This window comes from Solea solea, chromosome 12 (genome assembly GCF_958295425.1).
Source record: "Solea solea chromosome 12, fSolSol10.1, whole genome shotgun sequence".
NCBI lineage: Eukaryota > Metazoa > Chordata > Actinopteri > Pleuronectiformes > Soleidae > Solea > Solea solea.
The window spans coordinates 21193187-21216348 of NC_081145.1; the positions used below are offsets into that span (position 1 = coordinate 21193187).

General features: G+C 38.9%; 1 protein-coding gene across 2 annotated transcripts in view; it reads right to left on the bottom strand.

The window, feature by feature from the left end:
- Window positions 1-6554: 6554 nt before the first annotated feature.
- The window catches only part of ntrk3a (neurotrophic tyrosine kinase, receptor, type 3a), a 95012-nt gene continuing 78404 nt past the window's right edge, over window positions 6555-23162 (bottom strand). Inside the window, exons 14-19 of one of the 2 annotated variants that reach the window (XM_058646464.1) lie at window positions 20697-20827; window positions 16421-16593; window positions 13687-13930; window positions 12775-12792; window positions 12055-12213; window positions 6555-8624 (exon numbers count right to left, since the gene is read on the bottom strand). In XM_058646464.1, coding sequence (XP_058502447.1) covers window positions 8439-8624; window positions 12055-12213; window positions 12775-12792; window positions 13687-13930; window positions 16421-16593; window positions 20697-20827 — 911 coding nt within the window. In that variant the 3' untranslated portion in view covers window positions 6555-8438. The remainder of the gene's footprint in view (window positions 8625-12054; window positions 12214-12774; window positions 12793-13686; window positions 13931-16420; window positions 16594-20696; window positions 20828-23162) is intronic. The other variant, XM_058646465.1, reaches the window with a different exon arrangement.

Below are 23162 nucleotides of genomic sequence, written 5' to 3' on the forward strand. Positions count from 1 at the left end.
GGAAATGTTGGCTTCACAGATTATGTTTATCACAATCACTCAGTTCACAAAAAGACAAATATACTTTAATGAATATTCTGCTTCCAGTGTGGCCCAATGTTTAGCTGCTGGGACACATCCTGTGTGGCTATTTCCAGTGACTGCTTACAGTTGGAGTAAAGCACAGATGGTAAATTCCTGTTCAGTTCAAATGTGCCAATCAAAGAATCTGACATTATGCATGCATGCATGAGATAATGAGAATGCTTTTTTTCTTCTTTCCATCATCCCTCTTCTTTCTGCTCCTCCAGTTTCTCCTCCTCTCAATCCCCTCACTCCCTCCGCCCCTCTCTTCTTGTCCCACTCTGAATCCCTGTCAGCTCCGTTGACTTTGAAACTTACAGTAGAGAGAAGATAATTCAATTTCATGTTCCATTGGCTCAGTCGACAGACAGTAAGACATAAACCGTGAAATCCAACGGCCTCAGAAATGATTTTCTTCCTCTCGTCTTCTTTTCTCACCTCACTTTTCTTTCTCTCATCTTCTTGCCCCGTTCTCTGTCTGGTCTTCTTTCCATTCGCTCTTACCTCCAGCGCATGGTCACATTGTCTTTTTGTATTATATTTACTGTGTAACAGCTGTCTTTATTCCACTTCTTCTCCTGATTTGAAAGACTGTATTTCAGAAAAAGGACAATTCAGCTGCTGGATGCATGCAGCCATGTGTTTACTGAATGAGTGGCTGCCTCTTTCCTCTTTTGGATTCTCCACAAACGTGGCACACAGAGCATATTCAGATTCATGTATCATCGTTTCCACCAATGTGGTACAGCGCACTCCAGCTCCTCACAGGGCCTACAAGAATGGAACACCCCGATCTGTTTTGTGTTTCCACCGCGGGGCGTGTGGGGTGGATACGTTATTTATGTAGCCGTTAATGAAATATGCATCAGCTACATGAATAGCACAATATCACGCCAGCGCGGAGCGGGACAACTGAGCTCTTCCATGAAATGTCCTTTCTTAACAATCTTGAAATGTATCAAACAAACTATCTCCCAATCTATACCTACCATCAGTTTTATGGAAATTTGAACTGTGATGATGTCAGTCACACTTAGTTCCTACTTACAAAATGGATTTCTGTCATTAGTTTTACACGTGTACTTTACAAAGTGATCCCAGGTAATAAAATATGAGGTCATTTTGTAACATGGAAATCAATATATTTTTTTGGGAAGGGTGGATTTAATATTGTTTTGTGTGTGATGGATAGAAACTAAGAAACTAATGACCTAATCAATGGCTTATTAAAAAAACAACAACCCACGACGTCGGGATTAAATAGTGCAAAACTGAAAAATTAATGATTTTTTTTTAAGTATTTAAAGAAATTGTATGTGAGAGTAATAACTTATTGATAGACCCAATTAAAAGTTATAAAGTGGGTGAGCTATATTCATTCATTCTGAATAAATACTGAATAAATGTTCTGGATAAAGATGGAGAAATTAAAGAGAACACAGCCATTTAAAGATGAAATTACCTTTTAATGAGTTAGAATCAGACACAGAGCCACCTTAAAAGTTCACCACATCGTAGTAGGTTGTTTTTTAAAAATACAGTATTGAAATTGCCAAATTATTTTAGAACGTGATAGTATGGAGACGCATATACAACACATTACCCAGAGAGAGAAAGCAGAAGAGAACAACACTGACTTATTATTGAGTAATGGTGAATTTCCTTTTTGTTTTTAACATATTCAGCTTAAATACTTTGTATGGAAAACATGATGCAGTAAAGCACTTTAGGGAAGGCAGGGGTGTTGAACAGTTGACAGATTGAAAACAACAGAAAAATGAAGAAATAAGAAGAACTCGAGGTTGACAAGAGCCAACAGAAGAAGGAAATAGGCAACTATTTTCCTTAACTGTACACAGTATTAGCAATACTGAAGTAATGAATGCTTAAGACTGGGATCACACAGAACATTCAGTATTTTAGCAGCGTTTGAGGTGCTTTGCGCTCAGATTTCATCATCCAAGAAGCAGCATTCTTGTAGCGTTAAGCTCTGGAAAAAATAAGAAACGTTATTAGCGGTCATTTCTAGCCCCGGTCACAGACGTCAGTGGTACAATCATTCTTTCTCGACCGTTGGCCAAACAACGTTTTTTCAAAGCCATATTTTGTTTTGTTTATTGAACAGGTAATGAGACACAGATCACAGAAGAGTCTGAGGACTGAGTTTGGTTCACTTACGGAAGACCATATGTGAAAACACCCTATAACACATCCTGCAACACTATGATATCCTAGTTCGCTTCAAAGGAAAAACACTCTCCACACTAAGGCACTAAGGACAGACTGCTTCCTGAACTGGCTCTAAATGTTGTCACTGCATCTTTAATATGAACCGGGGAATCAACCAACACTATGTTGTTTTTTTCATTTTTTTTGCAATGCCTTGCATTTTGAAAGATTCTCAGCCTGGGACATCACAGTGGAACTGTTCAGTGGGGTTGAGAAAACAAAGCAGGCAATAGCCTGGGGCCCTGAGCAGACAGGGGACCCTCCAATAACAGCTGACAACGTGAAACCACATGGAAAAAAGTAAGAATGCCTTGAAAAATGTCGTGCTTAACCTTTAAATATGTCACTTACATTCAAACCCAAACTTATTCATGTCACTTACATTCAATTCTACTCCCACATTAAACACAGGAAGTGATTAGTTATATGTCAGATGAAAGCCACAGCAACATTGTGCCACCAAAGCAAGACAAAGAAAAAAGTTCCAGAGGTGAATTCTGCTGCTGCTCAAACATGCTTATTCAACTGTATGACGGGATAAATCCTAACGCTATAAAAGCTAAATAATAAAATATTAAACAGAGGCAAATTAATTTACATCATCGACAACAACATACACAGAGGAGACTGCAACAACACCATGATCAGAAACTCCCCATCAACGACCAACGTCACTAACCTTATTCCGATTCAGGGCCCTCTGAGTCTCAAATGCCAAGGGCCACCAAAGTCTCCTAAAACACCGCACTGCAGCTGTTAATAAGCAACTCTGTAGAAGCTGTCAGGGGTCAAAAAAGTGTGCAAAACGAGCAACAATGAATGGGTGTCAGTATCAATGTAATAATGTATATTTTAGTTTTACCTCATGTTACTTGGGACTCTTTTTTTTAAACTACAAAAATCACTGATTTAAGCTTATTTTTTAACAATCACTTTTGACCAGGAAGACTGAGTGATGACTGTAGTTCTAGCAGAAAAGAATAGGTGGTAAAACCCCCCACAGAGACCCAAACAACAGAGATTAAATCAGAAGAATTGCAGCAGAAAACACGTTTTCAGTAACGTACTGTAAAATGTACCATGTTGTGAGGTGTACAGTGATTTCTACGAGACAGCAACAGTCACAACTGGAAAAAAGCAACGTTATTTGACCACAACCATGGTCTTCTCCATTTACCATCTGTATGGAGCCCAAGAAAAAGCAACTAAAAACAAGATCTGACAGTGAACTTTCGGGCAATAGTGCATCACGTTCAGCTTGAAGAAAAATGTCAGGAAAATTGCAACCAGACTAACATGCAGTATGTGTACATAAGCAGGGCTATTTGGGCTGTGTGTCATAAACACAGTGCAAACACTTACATCTAAGCTATGTCCATGGAAAGAGCAACACGTGTAGAGAGTCAATCCGATTAAGAAAAACCTCCCAAAAACATTCACACGGAGAGGAATATATGATGTATATGTCTCAAAGCACTTTTCCATTGCACAACATACTTTTTTCTAATAAGTGAAAGACAGGAAGTGAGTTGTTGAGCCTCTGAGTAATATGCCTTACACAAGTTTCCTCTGCCTGCTAAAACTCGTGTCTTCATAAATATTCACACCACCGGAATATAGTCATTATGTGAGATTACAGTTAAAACAGACACAGAATTTACACTACATGACATTAGTGTAGAAAGAAAGTGTAGGACGGGCCAGTTTCTCCTCAGGCCTCAATGTACACTGTGATTGTAATTTATACACTTGACATATAATGTATAAAAACTCAAGTGTTGGCGGATTGAGGCAAAGCAGGAGGATCGCCTGTGCCCGACATCTGTTAGCTCTTGATAGACGCTTAGACCGCTAATGGGATGCATGGGATGGCTCGTGTCTCAAACACCACCCCCCTTTAATAGACAACACCAGATTTAGATTTGTGGGGGCATTTTGCTCCATGTGATGATCTCTCTCCCCTTCCATGCAACTGTTCTCATTTGCTCATATAGAGGAGTAAGAGGTGGTTTCACATTGAGGGGCAGAGTTCTTCATTAACGTACATATGGGTTTGAAAACATGTGGGTCGTGATCTGCCTTTGAGGTTGTGATTATTCAATCCTTTATTACCACCATTAGTGGTGATGCTTCAGTTTCTTAGAATGCAAGGTTGTCATGTTAATACGGGCAAACACAAACACCCAGGTTTACTGTGTGTGTGTGTGTGTGTGTCACACAACTGCAAACATCAAGGCATTTTGTGTCAGACCAACCAGGAAAGAAAGTTCTTTGTAAATTGCAAAACCAGGTGGCAAAGTTGTGATAAACAATGTACAGTGTAACAAGATGAAGAAAAAAAAAAACAACAACACATATCCCAGAATAAATAATAAAAAAACAAAACACATATGCATTTCTAGAATAGTTTGACATTTTTGGTAAAGGTGCATCCTCTTTCGTGCAAGCTAGGCTAGCCCTCGCTTCCACTGTTTCCACTGGACACGCAAATATTGAACTCATTCAAAAATCTGACTCTGGGTGACCCATGGTAGCCAAAGTGTGAATTACAAAATGTTGAACTGTTCCTTTAAGTGTCAAGAGCAGTTTAATAAAACACATCTTTCCTCGATTTTCCCCGACTCACACATTGCCATCAACTCGTTAACTGAGAGTACAACGGATTGAAATGATTTGAACATAGATTATCTTGTTAAATTGAGACTCTATGACCAGACAAAGTAAATATTAACAGTATCTTACAATGGAAAGAAAGATTATTGAAATATCTATTGGCTTTCACATAAGCATATGACCACACACCAAGACGCTAAAAAGAATCAAACTCAAGAAAAAGGAAATAAGTTAACATATCTTAACATGTAGAGATTTACAGTATATACATTCTTTAAGTAACACGGTTTTTGTTCAAGGACTGTTATCCCCTTTGTTCTCCCTTCAGTTGAGACTTTCTGCTGTCATGATGCTGCTGTTGCTCGATCATGTCCAATAACTGATAACAGACTGGATCCAGGTAAAGCAGACTACACAAAAATATACTTCTTTTTGTTTAAATGTAATCCTTAAAGATGATCAGTTTTTGTCTGATCCAGTGGCAAATATTCCAATGGCTTTGGAGCATGGCCGAGGTCCACACTTTGAGAAAAAAAAAAGGTAAAATATAGAGCGTATGTTGTTCAGAAAAAAGGAAAGAAAGTGTAACTTCACTTTGGGTAGTTTGATGTTCTTATCAAGCTGTAAAGGATACAAAAAAAGAGATCTTTATTTATTTAATTATTTTGTGCATTTTTGCTTTTTCTATTGGTCTTTTTTTCCTCTGTATAATTTTAATGATTTTATTCTTTTTTTTAGCATTTTCTTTGCAATATATAGACTGTTGAAAGTTTGTAAGAAAAATTAGGATATTTTACAGCTAGTGTACATTTTCTAAGCAGGTAAACAAAATGTAAAAGTGCTCTTATTTTGAAAGACTTATATATATACATATCTATATATATATATGTATATATATATACATATATATATATGCATATATACATACGTATATATATATATTCCCAGTGTTTATAAAGAAGTAGGAGGCACTTAGGTCCATCTTTGTGGTGACAGACAGTCATTAATGTTTCCAGGCTCAGGGAGAGAAGGTCTGGTCAGGTTCTTGTAGAAGTGAACGGTAGTGTGGTGGGACAACATGAGACTAGGACCCCAAGGTGGATTCATGAAGGCTTTTTGGGTGAAGACACATTAAGCATGTTGGCCTTGGACTAGCCTATGGTGGCTGCTATGACTTATTTGACTTCTTTCTTGTTCCCCTGATGCCACAAGTATGGACAAAAAGAAAGAAAATAGTGCTCTTAATTTCATTTAAGAGCCCAGACTGCCTCATCCTACTTTCACTGATTGCTGTTGAGAATGTGATAGTTTACTTTGTCTGCGATCTTTCCTTGTCTATGTAGATACCTGTGGTCAAAGCCACAGTTACAGGAGTATTCATTGGGACAAAGGTGGGGGAAAAAAATGCAGCAGTGCAATACGGCGACAATATGGTAATAGTTTTGTAATAGGGAGTTAAAAATATGATATTACCGCTTAACATCATGACAATATCAGTGTCTTAGTAACAAGATAATATGACAGCAATAGGATGTTATTTCCAAATAAATATTCAGGTTTTACTTTGGTATATGTACATAAATATACACATATATATGTATATATATATATATATACCGTATACATGTATATATATGTATACATATATATATACATACATTTCCATGCAATAAAGTTGAAATTCATCTCCCTCATGTTTGACACATAACCTTTTGTTTCAAGGTAACATTGTGTCTGTGTAATTACCATGAATCACGGCTGCACACATCTGTTTCTAGTTAGTTTCATGACATCTCATCACATATATTTATCTGTGTGTGTCTGTTGTATCATCATCATCATCATCATCATCATCATTGTGACTAGCTGTTGTTAGCCACTTGAAAAACAAAGTTTTTATTACCTGGATATTACTTTGGAAATAGCATTATTCCTCAATTATATAAAGCAATCCAGGAACGTGCAAGAACACGTGTCCGTTAAAAGGAATGAGAGGCGGGTTATTGCAAGCGACCAGTACCAAAAAACACACCCACGTTTAATTAAGTCGTGTCATTGTTTTTCTGATTTTGAGCATTGTGACGCTGTCGACAGCGAACACAAGAAAAACTGGACACACATTAAATGCACTTGTGCCATGCAGTAGAGAGAGTGAAAAAACAACAACATATGAAAGTGAAATCAAACTAAAATGTACTAACATCGCAACATTTTGAATGTGAAAGGGATGAAGTTGAAGGGTTACTGAGAGAAATAAAGGCTACACTGAGTGAATCATTTGTCCTACGGATCACTCTCTGCCCTTTTTTTGTGTTTATTTGTGGGTAAAACAGCATAGAGGCATATTTCCACCATAAAGTGGATCAACGTTGCTACAGTTTCATTCGTGGGCTTTAAAAGTCGCATTCCATCCCATTTAAGAGCATCTGCTGAGTAGTGTGCAACAGCTAATGGTGAAATTTAATATGCACTTTTTTTGTTTTAAAATCAACGCTATTTGAACATTTTTACACCTGGCCAACCCTAATGAGGTGTAGTGACTCGAATCTTGTCAAGCAATTGTAATGAGACAAGCCCATGACATGGGAAACTAGTAGAAAATGGAGAAGCCTGGTTACGATATCGCACAATACACACACATCCGGTTTTTAAATGCAGAATTACTCTAAAAAGAAAATGGTTGACAAACAACTGTTGGTAACACTTACATGAATAAAGGTATATGAAGACAGCTTGCTTACTTGCAAAGTGAACTTAATTCATCGTGGTATCTAGTGAAATAACCTTTTTAAAGTTTGTCAACCATTTTTGCCCAGTATAGGTTCTCTTACTAACCCTCTTCACTACCCAGTTGAAGTGTGGAGTTGTTATTGTACGACTGCCATGTGCCCCATCACTGACTCACGATGAAAACAGATACATGTTAAAGTGAGATCAGTATAAATAACCTGGGACACCTCATGAAATCTAGGAAAGAACCAAAAGCTGTACTGATCTTGACAGGGTGACATGAGGATGCATAGACGAGGAAGTGATGGTACCTAAGCTATTGCAAAGAAAACCAAACCATACCTGACCCCATACAATCGGGTTCACCCAGTTTCATTCCAGTTTGATGTAATCAACACGTCACTGTCGAGGCCTTTTAATCAGTTCATCTGAAAACGAGCGAGACTTGAAAACACAAGCCCAGACCCAATCGCGTGGGTAAGGTCCAAGACATTTCTTTTTCATTTCTTTTTTATTGTGATGCAATGCAGTGCAATCCAGTTCATTCCAAGCCAGCTAAAGACGCATCTCTCCACTCTAATAACGTCCGTCCAATCCTCGTACGACAAGCAAGTTGATACAAGGTAGAGTTCATTCCGCATTTCTGATTTGTGTGGTTTCATCACAGACTGTGTTGTGACTCTGCACCAGACTATGGCTCAGGGCAATCCTTTTCCTTCTGATCCAGCATACTCATTTTTCAGTAATGATCTTGTCCAAACTAAAATTACCCGATTTATTTATTTTTTTCTCTTGTGTCCAGTTTATCCCAGTATGTCCAGATAGACCGGTGTGGCTTTCATCAAAGTAACCAGCACTTTCTGAATGTCCTTAATGTTGAGGCGCTGTTGTGGCTCTCTCTGCCAGCAGCCCAGCATAATATCGTAGACTTCCTTGGGACAGAGCCTGGGGCGCTCCAGCACTCTGCCCTGGGTAATGCACTCTATCACCTGGTAAAACAGAGAGACATGGTTATCAAGACTAAGCATTAGTGCTATATCCCAGAAAAACTTGGTTATTTGCATTTAAAGTGTAACACATGGGCAGAAAATGCTGTGGCACATTCTGGGCTAATCTGGGGAGAGGATATGGTACTGACACAGTAATAGATCTCTAATAGATATCAATGAATACCAGCTTTACATTTATACATTTGTTGAAGGTATTTTGAAGGTTTTCTTTAATTAATGAATTTATTCATACATATTATAATATACACGTATTTCCGTGTTTATATGTCTGCAAGATAAGCGTAATTATGGGTCCAATTTGTCCGTGGGAGTAGTTTTACCTGCTCTTCAAAGTTTTAACGTTTCACCTATTAGATGATCGTCATCAGATCATCTAATATAGTAGCATTGGGGAACACTATACCAGTGTTCCCCAATGCTGGTCCTCGGCGAACCCTGCCCTGCATGATTAAGCAGTTCCCTGCTCGAACACACCTGATTCATATGAGTGGGTTGTTTGAATCAGGGAAACATCTTAAACATGCAGGACAGAGGTCACCGAGGACCAGGATTTGGAGACATTGGACTATACTATGCATTCCATGCTCTACACACTGGTGGTCAGAAGTGACAAACCCACAAGCAGAAACAAAACCAAACAAAACTTCCAGGCCTTCCATGCAGCAGATAACGAGGGTGGCCAACTGTTCCCTCAACAACTAAAAGACAACTAAAGCCAAACTTTGCACAATCACTCTTTGCAGGCTCATAAAGTAAAAGCTACATTTTCATTAAATCGTCGTGACTCGACTTGATTGCAGTCCCTAAGGTCCCTATGGGTCTTACTGTGTTATTGACTTCAACATATTTTGCCATGAATGGTGTCAAATGTGTGAGATGAGGACGCACCTGCATGTGGTAAACCATAGCGACATCAGAGGGTGATGACAGACTGAAATATAGTTTTTCTGTCATTTGATCAGCAGGTGGTTTAATAAAGCACTTTATTGGCCTTTTACTCTTCATTGCACTGACAGTAACATGGATAGTTGTCGTTTACTCAAGTTATTGCTACCTCAGCTGGTTTACTGTCTTACAGATGCCGTTCCTCTGCTCGCCCTGTGTGTGTGTGTGTGTACTGAGCTGCTGACATCCTTGGAAGGTTTTTAGGGTTTGTCGCCTGGTGACAGGGTAAGGCTTTGTGACCATCAGTGTGGGGAGTGCAGTCTGTAAAGTCGATGTATTCACTTGGATGACGATTGCCCTGGAGTTGATTTAGGGTACATCATGGCACATGCGCCCTCATTAGCATCTCTAAACAAACTTGTTAAATATTAAGCAATGCATACAGAGGATTTAGGATTCAATTATGATTGAATCCTAAATTAATTCCTTTTTTGAAAAATGGAACAATTGAATTGCCCTTCATGTAATGCTCAAAAATGTATTTGAAGTATGCTCTGATACTGACACACCAAAGTAAGAGCAACCACATGGTTCTGGTTCCATCATTAAATACAAAAGCCAAAGTGAATCAGTTTTTCTTTTCCTATTATTATTATTTTTGTTATAAGTTTGCCATCCACACCTGATCAATCCATCTGAACTGGATGAGAACCTGGACCTAATGGCACTATTAAGCCATGAGGTGAACTAATAATAATCCTGTTTTACCTTTGATTAGAATTGTTAAGCTATACAGTACAACCCACACAGTGAGGCTTGTTGACATTATGAGGGAAAAGCAAAAGCCTGATCTTTTCAAAGCCCTTACCAGATTATTGTTATGCCTGAACACATTAATGGCATGAAACTTGAATCTCCAAACAAGCTGCAGGGTTTTTAGAAAATGCTCAGGACCAGAAATCCCAGTTATCCCATCACACTCGTAAAGCACACACATGCATGACTCGCAGCACTAGAGGGGCAGGTGCTTACACATTTCTGGCAACATTAATTTGCAGATGAAACTGTCCTCACAGCGACACTCGAACTAGTGTTTTTGTTTGAACAGTGATTTTCATTTTTCCACTAACACAGATATTTATGTTAGTGCACAATATGTGTGTCTACTTCCAGTCTAAACCAGCCTTGCATGTTACCTGTGTTTTTCCTGAGACTTAATAAGACAAGTCTGTTTCTCTTTGTTGTCATAAAGAGTCGATTACATTTTCCTTATGCTCAGCATATTTTCAAGAGTTTCATTTCCAATTTGTTTTCCTCTGTGCAGTCGTTTGAAAATGCTTCACTGGCACTTTCCACATGAGAATATCTTCCCTCTGGCTGTTTGACTGAGAATTGAGTTTGCAGGATAAAACAGTTTCAGCTAACATGGCATGCAAAGTGGTCATTTTACATAATAAAAGAAAATGTTACATTCTGCTCAAAATTAAATGCTATCATACAGATGCTAACAGCCACAGAATCACTGTGATTACTTGAACACTACTTATGTATTTGAGTGTTAATCTTCTGTGTCTAGCTTTGTGAATTAATGTTTCAAAGCAAACCGTAGAAAAAGACAGACCTTCAGCCCCTAACTCTGATGTTGATTAGTCAAATTTGTGTGCTAATTTGACAGGCAGGTAGACCAAGCAACAGTTTAATATTTTGGCAAACCAAAATACCATATTTAGCAAAAATATTGAGCTTGTCCACCTGCAACCCCGCACTAATTGGAAAGTACTAACTGTTCCTCGCACACGTGTCCATGCCCCAGGATATGCCTTACTTAATCATCTATTTGAAATAAGATCATTAACATCTAAAGAATTTTTCTCTGAAATTATAAATCAGAGAAGTTACAAGTACAGACTCATTAGTTGCCTTAAATTCAAACCAGTGGATTGTCCAGTGAGGGCCATTGAACAGAATATAAGTTCACGTCACTAACGCGGTGCCATGTTCCATCACAAAAAGCATCTGGTTTAGGTTAAGAAGTTCTCAAAGTGTCAACATCCACTACAGATTAAGCAAGTTTCACAAGGTTAAAACACAACAGGAACACGCTGTGATTACACTGTCATATCATATCATTGGTGTGTCATTTGGTATGGTATGGTCTAAGATTAGCTCTAATTATGTAAGAAGTATGACAATTGTTAATAAGTAATATAACAGTAATATATAAGTAATGGCAACATTGTGTTGGGGAGCAATCACCAAGATGCTAGGGCCTTCAACTCATTCATTCATTCAGCTGCTCAGTGATGCAGGACCACTAAGCACATACATGTTAGCATCTATTCTGTTACTTATGCACTCACACATTTTATTTCACATGTTCTGTATTCGGGGTTTTATAGTGGAGAATTTGGCTTTGAAGTGGTTTCAAGACGAATGCCGCTCACAAATAGAGATGTTTATAAACCGCAGCCTCCCGACGCCCTTTGAGTTCTCAAACAAACATTCGACTTGTACAATTTTATACCTCATTATTGGCAAGCTGGAACCATGGCTGTTTGCCGTAGGTGAAGATCTCCCACAGGATGACTCCAAAGCTCCACACGTCACTCTCTGTGGTAAACTTCCTGTACATTATGCTCTCTGGGGGCATCCAGCGGATAGGCAGCATGGTGTGACCTCCCACCTGAACACAAACGCAGAAGAGAAAAGTGACAGCAGCTCAAGTTGGGTCAATTTATTTATTTGTACCTGTACGTAGATTTGTTTTGCAGTTTCAAGACACTGGTAAACATATAAGACAAAATAACTAACTAGAAATAAAAAAGGGAGAACAAGTCAGATAGAAACCTAATAATGATTTGTAGTAATGATGAGCTGTGTTACTGCTTATTGCATACTTGGTATCAATCATTTATTGTAGTCTTATTTTAAGTTATGTCACTCCCTTACTAGCGGATTGATTTTTAAAAAAGCAATTTGCTTGCACAGATTAATACATTTCAGATCCATGGTCTGCTGGTCTGTCTGAACATTTATCAGTTGTCTAAGAACCCTGGAGGTGTAGGATCATTTATTTGTCATGTGCATATAGAACTTGATTCTGCTCCGTCTGAACTGCAGACAGGTCCAAGAGTTGTGTTTAACTGTAGGCAAACACTCTGCACAGGGAGGAGAGGTGAGAGATAAATGATGCTCTGAAAGGCTGCTGTCTGTGTACTGTGTGGGAAGGAAGTTTTTGTCCCACCTGCCAACTGGTAACCGGCTGCAAAAACATAAAAAGAAAAATAGATTGGAGAAAGTTTTTAATCAGCAAAAAATGTGAAAAGGAAATGTTTAATTAGTTTCATAAAAAAAAACTTAATCATTTGCACTAAATGACAATTTTTTTTTCCACAACTAGGGCTACATTTTCATGAGGCTCAGCAGACCATGAGGTCTACTGGTCATGAAGTTTTACATGTGACGGCAAATATGTAAACACGACTGCCTTCACACCAGCCATTGCTCGGGCTCTCATAATAAAGCAGAGACAACGTGAAGCCCGCTGGATTAAAAGAGTTCACAGAAACTTCTTCGTAGGCTAGAACTGACATTAACTGCCCAATACAAATTATTTTCCACTGTGCCATTTACAGTAAAGAGAGGGTGTCCTAAAAGTCCGTCTGAGCTCCTGTTGCCATCATCCATGGAGACAAGCTTTTTCACAGAGGCAAGAAAAGGCGAGATTTTCCCCCCTTTTCTTCTCATGGGACCCATGTGAGAAACATCTTATCCTGGGTCCGGAACTAAGTAAAGTATTATAGATCCTTTAAAAACAGCTACAGTCTAAATCATTTGGGGAAGGTGTACACGGAACTATAAAACTCAAAGTTCAACTTCTGAACCTCAAATGACTCCAGTAAAACTAAGCCCATCCTAAACCAGGTGCAGAAGTATAAAAGTTAATAATGAAATTGAAGGGGGGGGGTCCATATAGAGAAGATTACTGTGTGCACAAGGTATGAATAGTGTTATAATTTAGATCAATGCAAATGTTTGTAACTGTGTGTAGTCAAGAACATTATTTCATGCTTTTATGAGTTTTTTACTTATCTTAGAGTTAGTAGTCCAATAGAATCATTTCAAACAACCATGAAACAAGTAGACGTGTTTTTACCCTGTAATAATCGGTGCTGTAAATGTCTCTGGACATGCCAAAGTCTCCTATTTTCACCAGAAGGCCATTCCCCACCAGGCAGTTCCTCGTCGCCAAATCACGATGCACAAAGTGCTGAGATGCTAAGTAAATCATCCCATTCGTGATCTGACTGGCTATGTGAAGCATCTGGGACAGACCCAGCTCCCCATTGGTCTGTAGAGGCTGTCCATCCACCAGGATCATGGCATCTGGCCCATGGGCTCTAAGGAAAAAAAAAAAAGACAGAATCGGTTAGACACATCAAGAAAGTAGACTTAGGAGTAATGCAGCATCCACCAACAAACACTGGACACCACATCGCCATCTCTTTAGCAATAATATCAACTCTTGCGATGAGGTTGGCCGTGGTAATTACCTCTGGTGACTTCCAAAGTCGCATCCATTGCATGCAGAGCGAGTGTGTAGTTACAAACATTTGAGCTAGACCAAGCACCACAACAACTTTTGAAACCCATCGTACAGAGTACAGACCAGATTTCAGGGAAAGCAAAGGGATGGACGGAGAGAGAGAGAGAGAGAGAGAGAGGGAGGGAGGACGAACAGAGTAAGTTGATGACCTGTCTACTTAAAAAAGGAAACCCTTTACAGACACCATTTGTGTGTGCTTCAGAGAGGGCCATGTGTGTGTGTTTTCGGCTTCACTGACTTTTAAGTCTGTAATGGAGGAGGTTCTGCAAAACAGCTCAATGTGGGTCTGTTTGGGCGTGTGTGTGCGTGCGTGTGCGTTTTATTGAAGGGCAATGGGTGCCAGCTAAATTAGCAGTGTGTCCTGGATGAATTGATGCCAGCACTTTAATGGAAACACAATTACTGAGCTGAAATTAGAATCTGAGGCACACAAAGACACACCCCCATATAAACAGGCACACACACACACACACACACACACACACTCGCATGCATGCACACATTCTCATATTTCTATCCGTTTTAAGACATGCATTGACTTCCATTCATGTGGAGAGGCCTTAACGCTAATGAAAAACATAACCAGTTAATACCCTAACCTTAACTGAACCACAATTCAAATACTTGCCATAAACTCAACCAGTACCTCAGTTCCAAATAAAGTTTTAGCCATTTTAGGACCAGGTTTTTGGTCTCCATTACGACTACCTGTCCTGAAAATGTTAGTTTTATGCCAGAAAAGTCCCGAAATAGGTAAAAATACATTCAATGACATTCATTCATTAACTATGACCAGTTGAAGCCTAACATTAATTTACCACATCTTAATCTTAATTTTGTTTATGCTATTTTCTGAATGAGCTCTACTGGTCCTGACAAGGTAAGTGTGTTTATCAGAAAAATGTAGAGCTAACAACGTCAAAGTAAAAGCACACATGCATGCACTGACTAAGTCGCAATATTATATTCTGCAAGGCAAAGCATTTTAGGAGCAAATAACATCTAATCACAGCAGACATAATGCTGCTCATTAGCCCACTAGCTGCACTTAACAATGCAGGCATTTAGCCAGAGCTGACATAGCCAATTCATACCTGCCAACAGCAGACCACTGCAAATGGACAACTTTATGTACAGATGTAGATTCAAGCAAAATGCATTGACAAAAGAGTGAGATGCAGTCATGTGGAGGTCCATTCTCACAACTGACAGCTTATACGTTAAGCTTTTTTTAATATTTGTCCCTGCACCTCCATTTAGAGGGAAACAATCTGCACACCTTGTAGCTTCTATTAAATAACTTGTTGCCAGTGACATTTTGGGTCTTAGATTATTGATAAATACATACATATGGACAAACGTATTTGGCCACACCTGTTAAGTATTGAATTCAAGTGTTTTAATCAGGCTTTGGGCTCAGCCCCTTATCTCCAAGGAAGGACAATCTTAACGCTTCAGCATACCAAGACATTTTGGACAATGCTGTGCTTGTGTTGTGGCAACAGTTTGAGGAAGGTCCTTTTCTATAACACGATTGTGCCCCAGTGCACAAAAGAAAAACACTACAAAGACCCGAGTTTGGTGTGGAAGAACTTGACCAGCACGCACTGAGCCCTGACCTCAACCCCATCAAGCACCTTTGGGATGACCTGAAACAGAGATTGAGAGCCAGACTGTCCAAGTGCCTGACCTCTTAAATGCTTCTACAGAATGAATGGGCACACATTCCCATAGAAACACCCCATTATCTTGAGGAAAGTCCTCCAAGAAGTACTGCCCTGTTTGTGCAGCGGTCAGACGTCCGAATACTTTCTGTCCATATAGTGTATGTGCTCTGGCATCAGCAACAGCTCACTCTTTACAAGAGAATTGTGCCTGTTGTCATTTTAAAAAGGATGAAATGACAGTTTTCCAAAATGCATCATTCAAACATTTATGCCAAACATTTTTTTTTTCCTGTGCAATGTTTTTTTTCCCTGCTTTGCAGAAAAGAGTTTGTGTGTGAGAGGAGAATAGTAGCAGAGCAGAGAACCTAGTTTCCTCTGTGTCTGAACCACAGATCCAATATCAGCGCGTAAACTGAACACAGCATAGCAGGGGCACAATGTTTTGCTGGTTTTCTGTTTGTCACACAGCAGTTCAAACAAAGGCCTTTTTAGGAAAATAGGGTTGAAGTGAAGTGAACATCAGGCATACAAATGCAATACACTTTATAAATATGATGTATTTAATCATCTTAACATTCCTTGAGTGATGTGATGGGAAAAAACGATCTTTTGCTTACCTGAGGAACTTGTTGAGATCTCCGTGCTTCATGTACTCAAAGACCATGATGAGAGGGTCTCCATCCACACACACGCCATAAAACTTTACTATGTGCTCATGTTGGAGGTTTGTCAGCAACTCAGCCTCACGCTGGAAATCCTTCCTGGCTGCGAGAGTGGGGTCCTTCAGAGTCTAGCGAGGGGGGGCAGACAAAACCGATCAGGGGTTACACTTTGGTAGCCATGGTGATGTCCTTCATGTATCTATGTTGCAATTGTATCCCAGTAGTAGCCATGGAAACACCTCTTTCTCTTGTATCTGCCCTATTTTCCTATATGCATGTAGTTTACCAATATACTGCATAGAATATAGTGGATGTTTCAGATGTCATGTTTTATATATGTATGTATATATACACGTATATATACATATATATATATATATATACACACACATATATATATATTCTCTGAAGACAGGGCTGAAAGAGACTCAATCATGTGATCATTGATCTTGTATATAGAACACCACATTTATTATGTGTTTTGTATGTTGTTGTTGTTGCTGTTGTTGTCGTCTTGTTGCTGGTATTGTCTGTAATGTTTAGTATGTGTTTTACTTTCTCCCTGCCCAGGAACCACTGATGCAAATAAGCTATTCAGCTAACTCTGTTATAGACTTGGTTCTGTACATGGTCCCTGTCAACTAAACTAATAAACTAAACTAAACTAAACTATATTATCTTAAATGGACTTTAGTTGACACCATTCAAAGCTATCTAGAACCAGGCCTGACCAAGACTCATCCCTGTTTGTTACATGTGTGTAATAATACATTTATAAATCCGAGTAAAAACAACTGAGGCTTGTAGAATGATCCCCAACCTTTTTTTTTCTTGGATTTTATTCAGTACAGAATAAGCAGTTTCTTCATTAATACCCATGTTATCTGTGCACAGGAGTGGCACAGCAGACACTTTGATCAGTGGGACTGATTGAGGTTGAGGGCTACTTACACACTATCTATATTCACACTGCAAACCTATTTATACTCATCATCCAGTGTGTCTTGTGTGGATGGGACACCTGTTCAGTCACAAAAATCTTCATGTGACGATGCATTCAAGCTGGATTTAAATCACATCTGGTGCCGATTTAAGGCTCTTTTGGAAAGACATAAATGCATTCCTTTTTCTGAAACACAATTTGTGGTTTTCAAAAAGGACACTATGGCACACAGAGTTGAAGGATCGCTTTAAAAGAAAACCCACTCTCGCCCTGTGCCATAACCACCGCCATACACATATATTATGCATGTACTGTATATGAAAGTGCTGTAATTGCAGTATGTAGTATATAATTGCTCAATTTTAAGTAGGAAATTGCTGATCCAGGATGCTGATTTGCACCAGTAGAGAGAACATTCGGCTTTGAATAACCCAGATTCATGCACATATACAGTAAAAACAAATGTTTTGTTTTCTTTTTCCCTGCCTTCCTCTGCCTCTGTCTTCATTATTCTTCATTTGTGTTCCCTTCATCATTATCACTCCCATGCTTTCTCTCAACATAAAAAAGGTCCTTGGATAACAGAGAAGAGCTTGGCAAAAACAGCAAGATCATTCATGATGGAACATTTGATCAATCTATCACACAAAAGCACAAAACATCGTCTTCAGTGAATGACAATAATGGGTTGAAACACTGATACTTGTTAATTGCTGTGATGGCGGTGCTGCTGCCATGGTTACCTTCTCGTTTATCTCTCACCTCTCTTCTCTTCCCCTCCCAGAGCACCTCTGATTTTGTTGTTGCTGCTCATACCATGAGCTTCTCTACATTATACAATGGGCCAGTGTATAAAACTTTGCCTGGATGTCTCATCTTTATCTTTTTGTCACCTGTATTAGGTGTTGTAATGCAACAAAGTACAAATACTTTGTTACTGCACTTCAGTACAAATGTCGTGCATGTGCTATTTATTTATGTAACTCCACTACATTTCCTAAATAAATTGTGTACTTTTACGCCAACACAGATACGCCTCTAACTACCTTTGTTACTCGTTAATACCAAATAAAATCAGATACTTCTACCAAAGCTTTTTTCTGGTAAGATACTCATAATTTTACTCTCAAGTATCCCTTTAAGGTACTTTATACAAGACTGATTAGGAGCATTTTCCTGTCATTATTAGTTCAGCTTGAGGCATCAGTTTTCCCTCACAGTAGAGGCAAAACAAAAGTCAGACACAAATCATGTGGAGAATCAGAGGAGCCAAAAAGATATCTGTACAGGGTAAGCCTGCAACTAACAAATCAGTGACTAGTCAACTAGTCATTGATTATTGAAAAGATTAATCAACTAATTGCATAACCCTAAAAATGTCTGAAGTACAACCAAGTTTTCCAGCAGCCCTATGAGTGTGGCTTGGCCTGCATCCATACCCTCTTTGCTCATCAGAAGAACACAACAAGACAAGAGCAAAAGTGTCCTCCTGACCAGACAATCATGACAACAAATCATCTGAAAAGAGGCCTGTGGAACTATTTCTGGTTCTACACCGTAGATAAAAAAGTACCAAACAAATCTGCAGACTCAGCTGTTACCTTAGCTGGTAGCTCTATTGGAGCTCAGCATCTGTCACATTTTGTCACTCTCAGCAGAGATCTGTAAAAGCAAGATGACTAACTCCATAAAAAAACAGTGCTGTTCAATTCCACAGTGTGAAAAAGATGTGCCAAGACGTAACCAACAATTAAATTTGTTCGCCAGCTTTTGTAGACAATGTCAACTTATCGCTGCACTCCTAATACAGGGTGCAGACTTTCGCAGAACCTTGTTGGAATATTCATTTCCTCCTAATAAGCAACCGATATCTTGTATTACAACTTGAAACCTCAAAACAATGCCCCAATTTTTTACCGAAAATGTCATATCGCTTTCTCACACACACAAGGCCTAGTTTCCTGCCCTTCATTATGGGACTCAGTAGAAATCTACCGTCTAAACGTGAAAACATCCTTGATGACAACTGGTTGTGACAGATTCAGTGTGTGTCTGTGTGAGTGAGAGAGATAAACAGGGTGACAGATCCTGCAGGATTATAAAGGCTGCAGCTGTAATCCCTGTATATCCTCACCAACACCTGCCTGCTGCAGGTCAATGTCAGCCATGTTTCCACTAAAAACTGCTGCTGTACTAACAAGGGACCATGTCTTCAGCAAGAATCATGTCTTGTTGATCCTTTCCTGCCATATGAGCCATGCATCAACTTTACTGAGCGTTCTGACATATACTGGACTGAGGGTGAATATTAATATTACTTTGACATGTACCACATCCTTAACACTATAGCAGGGCTAATGGCCGTGACCTCTTTCGAGAGGATGGTGCTCACCACCACACTGCATCTGGAGCATATAGGATTAGATTTTTGTCAATATTTTCAAACCACCCTTCACAAAGCATGTAACACTTTTTAAGAAGCAAACAAATCTTTATGAATTGAGCAAAAAAAAAAGGAAACGCAAAAGTTTGTGCTCCCTCACGTGGTTTTGTGTTTGTCACATGTTTTTTTTATTTGCGATTCTGACCATGGGTGGGCCTTAGGAAGCTGCCTGTTGATTGGCTACTGAGTTTTGGAGCGACAGCTCAATTGTCCGGAAGTAGTCACAGGCTTGGACTCGCTGTCCGTCTGGAAGTAGCTCCCCAAGTTTTCCCCATCAGACTGTTTTCAAGCTAATATCTCAAAGATAATCGGACAAACGTTATATACTTACAATTATTTTGCCTGCTGTTGACCGAGAAAACTTGGGAAACGAGTTCACAGTGACTCCAAGCCTGTGACTAATTGAACTGTCGCTCCAAAACTCAGTAGCCAATCAGCAGGCAGATGATTAGCAACAAAAAACAAGTGGCAACAAAAAACAACCAACCAACTAACCCAAGTGAGGGAACACAAACGTGAAAGAGTCGGAGCAAACACAATTCCGATCATTGCAAACAAGTGTATTTTCAAACAAATTAAATACAATATTTTTGAATGATTAAATCGATATTTTATTTGCAATATGTGTATTTTGATTTTGTGATTCATTTTTGTTTGCTCAATTCATAAAGTGTTGCTCACTTCGTGAAACGTGTTGTTTGATAATATTGACACAAGTCTAATTCCATAGGAACACAGCACCCTGTTTACAAACCACACATGGACATCTGTCCTGACCTCCTGTCAGGAGATGAACATGGACAGACACACTTGTTTTACACAACAGATGCCCTGAGGTCTCTTACCTTTATAGCGACCAGCATCTTATCCTTTGTGGGACTTAGGTTGTAACATTCTGCCAGGAAGACCTTTCCGAAGGCTCCTTCCCCCAGCTCCCTTTTCAAAATAATGTCCCGCCGTTTAATATGTTGAACATCTGCAAGAGATAGAGAGAGAGACAGACTTGGTTAACGTCCATTACAATACCTTTTTTTTTTTTTTTCTTAAATGCCACCATACTACCACATAAAAGCTTTCCAATTATCACTTTACAGTGTTCACACTCTCTCACGCTGCCAGTCTACAGTTTGGTGAAGTCTGCTGTGTTTAATTCCCACTTCATTTAAAGGTACAATGTGTAGAATTCAATGGAGGCTTATTGACAATCCAATATCTGTTATTATGTTTTCATACATTTTATTATCACCTGAATAGTAAGTCTTTTGTTTTCATTATCTGCTGTCATGGAGCTGCTTGATTGAGTTCAAGTTAAATACGATCCATTGTGTCAGTGTGTCACAAAGAACCATCAGAGAGTAGATTGCTAAAGATAACAAAAACAAACAAAACACCATAAAACACAAGAGCACACTGTACTAAGTGTTTCAGGCTTGTGTGAGCTGAGTTTCCTATGGGGCAGGAGACACTGTCTTAAAAAGCAAAGGTTCTACCAGAGGGGAATTATCTGCTCAGTTGTGTGACCACTATCCAGGATCATACCTGTATGTTAGGAATTAGGAAATTAATGACTTTGGTTAAATTAAGGCTCATAAGGTATAGACCATTAACTAAAACAACACATTGCAGAGTTATAACACCCATATCAACATTAAACATCAAAACATCCCGATTAACACTATTAAATCATGGCAAATAATACCATTAAAACACAACACGATGTTGCCATAATAGCTTTAAAACCCACACAAAGTTTGGTGTCAACCTGGTCTCAAATTGTGGTCTTACTACAACTAACTAACTAACTAACGGTTAATTGGTTCATAAAATGTAGAAAAATGTTGATCAAATGAAGTTCTCAAATGTCTTGTTTTTGTCCACATGAAAAAACCCTGAAACCGATTAATTGATTATCAAAGTAGTTGTTGAGTAATTTAGTAATCGGTTAATAATCTAGTAAATGTTCTCACTTAACTGTATAACGTATAAAGTGGACTTCTCCCCCTGTGATCTCCATCAACACATGGAAGACACTCAAAATGCAGACGGACCACTCTCCTCAATAGCACAGTAGTTAGGCAAACTGCTGGTTGGAGTTGCTTGTCCTGACTATCCCATCTGTCATCTGTGGACAGGTTCATGGATGACCATGAACACTTGATTCACATCTATTCTGTCAATGATCGTTCCTTTTTTCCTTGTCCAATAGCCAATGTATTTCTTTCTTTCTTTCTGTTTTATTGGGATGTCCTTCACAAAACAATGACCACTGAATGAAGTGAGTGGATGATTTTTTTAATCTCTTCTCCAAGAACCACACACTCCATGACGCAAGCTTGGCCTGCACTAACAACAACAACCAGATCTGGTCAAGCTCGGCACATCTGTTCCTGAAAACTGAATCATCCATCACCAGTAGACGACATGCCGCAGCGTGTCATGTGTAGCAGCAGCTGAGAATGAAAAGGTCTGCACTGTAGCAGAGCAGAGGAAAAGCTCTGACTGACTGTCAGCTCCACCCATGCACACAGTAGCTTGTGCAATGTATCACACCGTCTCTGAAAGATGCTGCTGCTGCATGTGCTTTATATGTGACAGGTGTTGTCTTTGAGGTGTATGCAGTTAGGCTTGTAAAGTTTTTTATTTATTTGTTATTATTACTATTATTATTATTATTAGTAGTAGTAGTAGTATCATTATTATTATTACCATTATTATTATTATCATTGTTGTTTTTATTTTTTTAATGTTAGGCTACAGACTAATCTGATGACTGATTTCTTTGTTCTGCCCTTGCAGAGCTGCCATTGCTGCTGAGACAAGTTGCAGTGACTGACTGTGACAGCACAGTTTGGATAATGATGTTAGGGACTGGCTTTCTGTTATTGATGAAGGTCCCTTTTGAACAGTGAATATAATTGTATTCAAATTTTGTGTCAAAACCGTTGTGCTGATAGCCAGAATATACAGTGGAACAAAAACAGTGCCTCAACACTATGTTTCAATAAAATATACAGGAAATAAAACATGTTGTGATGTTCTGCATGTTGGTTCTCTGCACAGCCAGGTAAGATAAGGTAAGTAAAATAAAATATATATATATAGAGAGTAAAATATATTATAGTTGAACATACACTCATAAAATAAAAGCACCAAAAACACCATCTGTCTTGGAGTTGACTTAATTTTTCCCATTTAATGAATGTTTAATAAACACATTAACTATTCTAATTGTGACTTAGATGAAGAACGGATCACATTTTATGGCATTCACATTCACGTTGAATATGGTCAAGACATTTTGTGATGTCAAT